Raw genomic sequence first — 5,016 nt, 5'->3', positions numbered from 1 at the left:
ATCCCAGCAATTGGGTTGTGTTTAACCCGGCATTTTTTAGAGTGTAGCATATTAGAATGATTTCCGAAGGATCATCTGACACTGATGATGCTGAAAATTCAGCTTTGATCACGGGAATAAATATATTTCAATAGAAAATGCTCATTTTAAAATGAAATAATATTTCACAGTATTACTGCTTTTACAGTATTTGTAATCAAATAAACTCAGCCTTGCTGCACTCTAAAAAATGCTGGGTTAAAAAGGGACAAACCCAGCTATTGGGTTGTTTTGACCCACCGGTTGGGTTGTTCTGAACACAACTGCTGGGTCAAAACAACCCAATAGCTGGGTTTGTCCCTTTTTAACCCAGCGCTGGGTTATATTTAACCCAGCATTTTTTTAGAGTCTGAGCATATCAGAGACTTTTTAAAAACATTAAGAAATCTAACCGACCCCAACCATATGAACATGCTAATGTAATAAAAAATAAATGTTAGTTAGTTTAGTTTCAAACTAAAAAAGCAAGCACTTCAAAGGTCCCGCCCACTTAGTGATTCAATAGGAAACACATCAACACAGGAAAGAATCCTGCGCTTGTCAAGCCGTTTCATGGTGTCTCAGTTCAGTTAGTCATACTATTAAATTTCAGATAATTATTCAATTTTACCGTTTGCTCTGCATCGCCAGGGCTCAGTCTGTCTTTGGGCCGCAGTTTTACTTCTCCTTGAGCGCTTGGTTTATCTTGAGTCTCTACTTGTAGCATCTTCTCTGGTCCTGCAGCCGTCCCGTCTGACAGTCCCTTGTCCGTTTTCGTAATATTTTCACGGCCCGCGTGATCTTCCACCTTCTCTTCTTGTTGACTTTCTAGAGTTGCATTCTTCTCCTCATTCTTTTCTGCTTGCATTGCTTCACTCTCACCTTTTGCCACTTGGACACTGTTGTAATCATGTGAACTTCCCTCTGTGGCTTCTCTAATGTCATCCTTTGTGTTTTCATCAGCTGTCCTAACTCTCAGTACGGTCCTTCCTCTGCTGCTGCTTATCGCATCCGAAGGTTCATCCCCCTCTTCGAGGATGAGAAGAGCTTCCAACTGCTTGTCCACCGAGGTTTCAACTTTGACCTCGGAGCAGTTCATCGTAGCTTCTGCTGAGCTGTCCATGGAAGAAAATGTGAGAGCCTATAAAAAGTATGAAGTTAAAGAACTCTCATTTCCATATATTGAACAAGTCGAGACATCGAGAGACACTGAACAGTCGTGCATGTAATCAGCATATACATCTCAAGTATGTCTAATGCCACTTTTTGTAATCTCGCAATTAAAGCGTAGTCTGTAGTAGAACATGACATATGACAACTAATCTTATATAACATGTTTCAGTGCGCAGCATAGTTATAACATGTAACTGTACTTATTTCAACTCAGATTTAGATAGTAGGTGATATTTTACGGCCCTGCTTACCTTCTCAACTTTAGATGAGTTCAAATGAGGTCCTCTCAGCAGAATGTCAAGTAAAGCCCACATGCATCTCACCTCCGTGTACGAACAATCATTAACTCCCACATATCTTGGCTAAACTACATGAGTGTTTTTCACAAACGAATCTGAAAAGAGCTAGAAGCTGACACGATGCATCGACAACTTCACTGCTTCACAGTCTGCTTGCTCTGTCTCTTCCTGTTCCTCTCTTATGGCCCTGATCCACCCCTATTTATTTAGCCCATTTCAGTTTAACTAGTGGAATAGGTTTATGGATAGAAATGCACTATCGATGCGCATGATATATTAAAGCAACTATTGTTCAAATGCTAAGCTATTTTATAATCATATGTATGAGAAATGTGTGCTGACGCTCAACAGCACTGAAAGTCTTGCATGTTGAAACTGGCAGCCTGTTTGTTTAACACAGTCTGTGGTTTTGCAGATTTCCTGTTGACTACCAGCAAAACGAGAAGTCAGACTTGGCGATAGAGAATAAGACTTGAGCATGGTGGAGAAACCAAATGAGCGACTAGCATTTAAAATAAGATACTTGACATTCACGTTCCATTTAGCACCAAGAAACATGTGCTGTTTCTCCCACTGTTGATTACAGTTCAGACCTAAAGCCTCCGGGCCGTGACATGATGACATGTAAACTATGCATTTGCAGAAAGGAATCTGGTATATGTTGAGCAACTCAGTACATGCAAGAATATCACATTTCTGTGATAACTGGCTTTCAAAACTGTGCTTTGATACAAGAGTGAATCTCATGATGAAAACAGTTATTAGCCATTATTTTAATGATAATGAAGCACATTTCTATCCCCAAATCATTTTTGCAATTCTGGAAGTTTCTTCATTTCACTTATCATTCTAATCCCTGTAATGTTTTGTTTTATCGAAATCAGCTACATTAAAGCATAATTGGATTTACATTTCCTTTCTCTATTTATTTATTGATTTTGATTTCAGGATGAAATGCTAACTTAACATGTCCTTGACAGGTTTGTGAGATTTATTCACAAAAACCTTTATCAGCTTTATCATATTTGTGCCTTTACATTTTCCTGGGAGCAGAAATCTACATTTTATGGACTTGGTTAGATGAGGTTTCATTTCATTTCACCTCTGAGTGTTTTCATACTGATTTTGACCCATGCAACAGGACTGCGTGGTCACAATGTACTCATATCTTGACTTTTGCATTTGCAGAATGCCTATTTCCATGCAAGGGCACGTTTTTTTATCTGTCAATCGCTAGGGGAACCCATCGTGCCTTTGCATGGACACACACACACACACACACACACACACTCACATCTATTAATGTACTGCTCAGGATGTTGCAGCCGCAGCAACCCATCACAGGCAACGGGCCCAGCGCAAGCCGCGGTCTCGGGTTGAACGTCCACCCGGGAATGCATCCCCTTAACCCGGTGCACCCGCATTCTCAACACCGCCCCGATGGAATCCCCGCGGGCCTCGAAGGCATCGAAAATGGACACGACAACCGCCGAGACATTAAAGATATCCTGCAACAGATCATGACGATTACCGACCAAAGCTTAGACGAAGCTCAAGCAAAGTAAGGCATTTAAAAGGATTTCTTTGAAAACCGAACGTACAAGTTTAGCATTGAGCTAACGGTCGCGTGAGACAAGGGTATGCTAAAACATAGAATAATCTATTATCTAACCTTTTTAATGACACCATTTGCTCTTTAATCCAATCAAATACACGTTTATTTGATTTAACAAGACCTAAAATTTAAAACGTTATTACTGTTTAAATAAAGAGCGCGTGCTGAAGTTCACGGCTCGAGTGAGCTGCTTTTGTTTACGTTTGACTTCAAACAAACTCTGCTTCTTCTTCAGTTTTGTAGTATATGCGTCGCAATATAATGATTCGCTATTAGATGTACATACATCTATTTTAATTGATCTTATTACAGGAGTAACTTTATCTTTATTCATTCCACAAAAACACAAATCACTGGCTGAAGCTAAGGTGAAAGGCTAATGTGTATTTAATATGTTTAAAATCCAATGTATATCAAAAGTGAGGTTGTGAAATATTTTATTTTCACTAGCAACGCGATTTCAGCCTTTATATATTTAAGGCGAGTCTTGCTGGCTCTGTTTCATCGGTGGCATGCTAATGTTAGCGAACTGACTTTTGTTTGTTATTTTGTGACAGAAAACACGCTTTAAACTGTCACCGGATGAAACCGGCTTTATTCAGCGTCCTGTGCGAAATTAAAGAGAAAACTGGTGAGTAATGGCCTTGCATTTTGTTTTAGAAGTGGTGAATGGCAGAACTGTAACTTTATAATTGGTTTAGAAGTTGGCATTGTATCCGGCACAGCCGCCATGTTCTGCTAGAACAAAGCCAGAGAGTCTAAACCTCATAACAATACAAGAACTCCAACATTTTCCATAAATAATCATTTAGATTTATACATATATTCTCAACCCCCATCGTTTGCATGCAATATTGCAGGATTTGAATGTTAAAGGGGTCCTATTATGCTTTTTTACAAAGTCTTGATTTTGTTTTGGGGGTGTGCTAGAACAGTGTTTCCCAACCTTTTCTTCAGTCGCGGCACCCTTTTGGAAATTTTAACCCTTTTGGCTTAATTTTGTCACAATATTTGAATTTCTAACTTCGATGTGATAATTTGAAAAGTATAGATATTCGGTACAGCAGGGAAGAACTGCAGAATATAATGTCATACAGATATTTTTAATATTATTAAAAAATGTTGTCCATCATTGGTGGCAATCAGTAGGCTAATTTCTAATGAAGAGACCAATTTATATGACAGATTTGAATGTAGGCTTTTATACATACGTAAACATTATTTAATTACCATTATAACTAGCTATCTCACAAATTTTTGCTCACTCAGTGTTTTTTTTTATTTTACAGTGGGGTAATTTTGGTGCAGTAGCACGAGATAGCTTGAATTCAAACTTTGAATTGAATAAAAAATGACAAGTAAGCAGTCAGTAATAAAATAAGAACAAATAAAGAAATGAATAATGATAGCACAAATAAAAAAATAACGACAGGCCTTCTAATTAAATAAATTGCTTTTAAATTTTTCAGGTAGGTCTAACAGTAGGGTTAAGATATTTAACTTTTTTTTTTTGTACCAATTATCCAAATAATGTTTAGTCCTAGAAAGCTATTATTATCAGAACACACGAGCTTAACATAGCGGTTAGCAGAGAGGGCAGCGTTACCAGAGTTGCCCATATACCACACCATGTTACACAGTAGGGCTATTGCAGACGGAAACAATACTGTACTTCATCAATGTTTCCTGTCGGCTCAATTTTTGAGTGAACTTTGCTGTTCCGATGAGCATGAACAGTATACAAGTGGAGCGACTGAGCGGAGAAAAAAAGTGAAACCTGAGCGGTGAACTCGTTTTTCGGCAGCCGAAATTTCAGTGCATCTCTAATTATTGGCGACATCAGAAATGGATATTATATAATGGATGCTTTTTTGAACATTTTAGCAATTTAAAAATATTTTAAAAAAAAAT

At 38.1% G+C, this 5,016-nt stretch overlaps 2 protein-coding genes across 4 annotated transcripts in view; one reads left to right on the top strand and one right to left on the bottom strand.

Annotated features, from left to right (window-relative positions):
- LOC107592184 (G-protein-signaling modulator 1-like) overlaps positions 1-1,759 on the bottom strand; it is a 5,157-nt gene extending 3,398 nt beyond the window's left edge. Inside the window, exons 1-2 of one of the 2 annotated variants that reach the window (XM_016281586.1) lie at positions 1,443-1,759; positions 650-1,159 (exon numbers count right to left, since the gene is read on the bottom strand). In XM_016281586.1, coding sequence (XP_016137072.1) covers positions 650-1,159; positions 1,443-1,505 — 573 coding nt within the window. In that variant the 5' untranslated portion in view covers positions 1,506-1,759. The remainder of the gene's footprint in view (positions 1-649; positions 1,160-1,442) is intronic. The other variant, XM_016281587.1, reaches the window with a different exon arrangement.
- Positions 1,760-2,627: 868 nt separating this feature from the next.
- pbx2 (pre-B-cell leukemia homeobox 2) overlaps positions 2,628-5,016 on the top strand; it is a 15,603-nt gene continuing 13,214 nt past the window's right edge. Inside the window, exons 1-2 of one of the 2 annotated variants that reach the window (XM_016281502.1) lie at positions 2,628-3,051; positions 3,663-3,736. In XM_016281502.1, coding sequence (XP_016136988.1) covers positions 2,807-3,051; positions 3,663-3,736 — 319 coding nt within the window. In that variant the 5' untranslated portion in view covers positions 2,628-2,806. The remainder of the gene's footprint in view (positions 3,052-3,662; positions 3,737-5,016) is intronic. The other variant, XM_016281503.1, reaches the window with a different exon arrangement.

Source organism: Sinocyclocheilus grahami, unplaced genomic scaffold (genome assembly GCF_001515645.1).
Source record: "Sinocyclocheilus grahami isolate Dianchi unplaced genomic scaffold, SAMN03320097.WGS_v1.1 scaffold150.1, whole genome shotgun sequence".
In the NCBI taxonomy this organism is placed as follows: domain Eukaryota; kingdom Metazoa; phylum Chordata; class Actinopteri; order Cypriniformes; family Cyprinidae; genus Sinocyclocheilus; species Sinocyclocheilus grahami.
The sequence above is the reverse complement of the archived record's forward strand: the minus strand, read 5'-3'. Positions and strand labels throughout refer to the sequence as shown.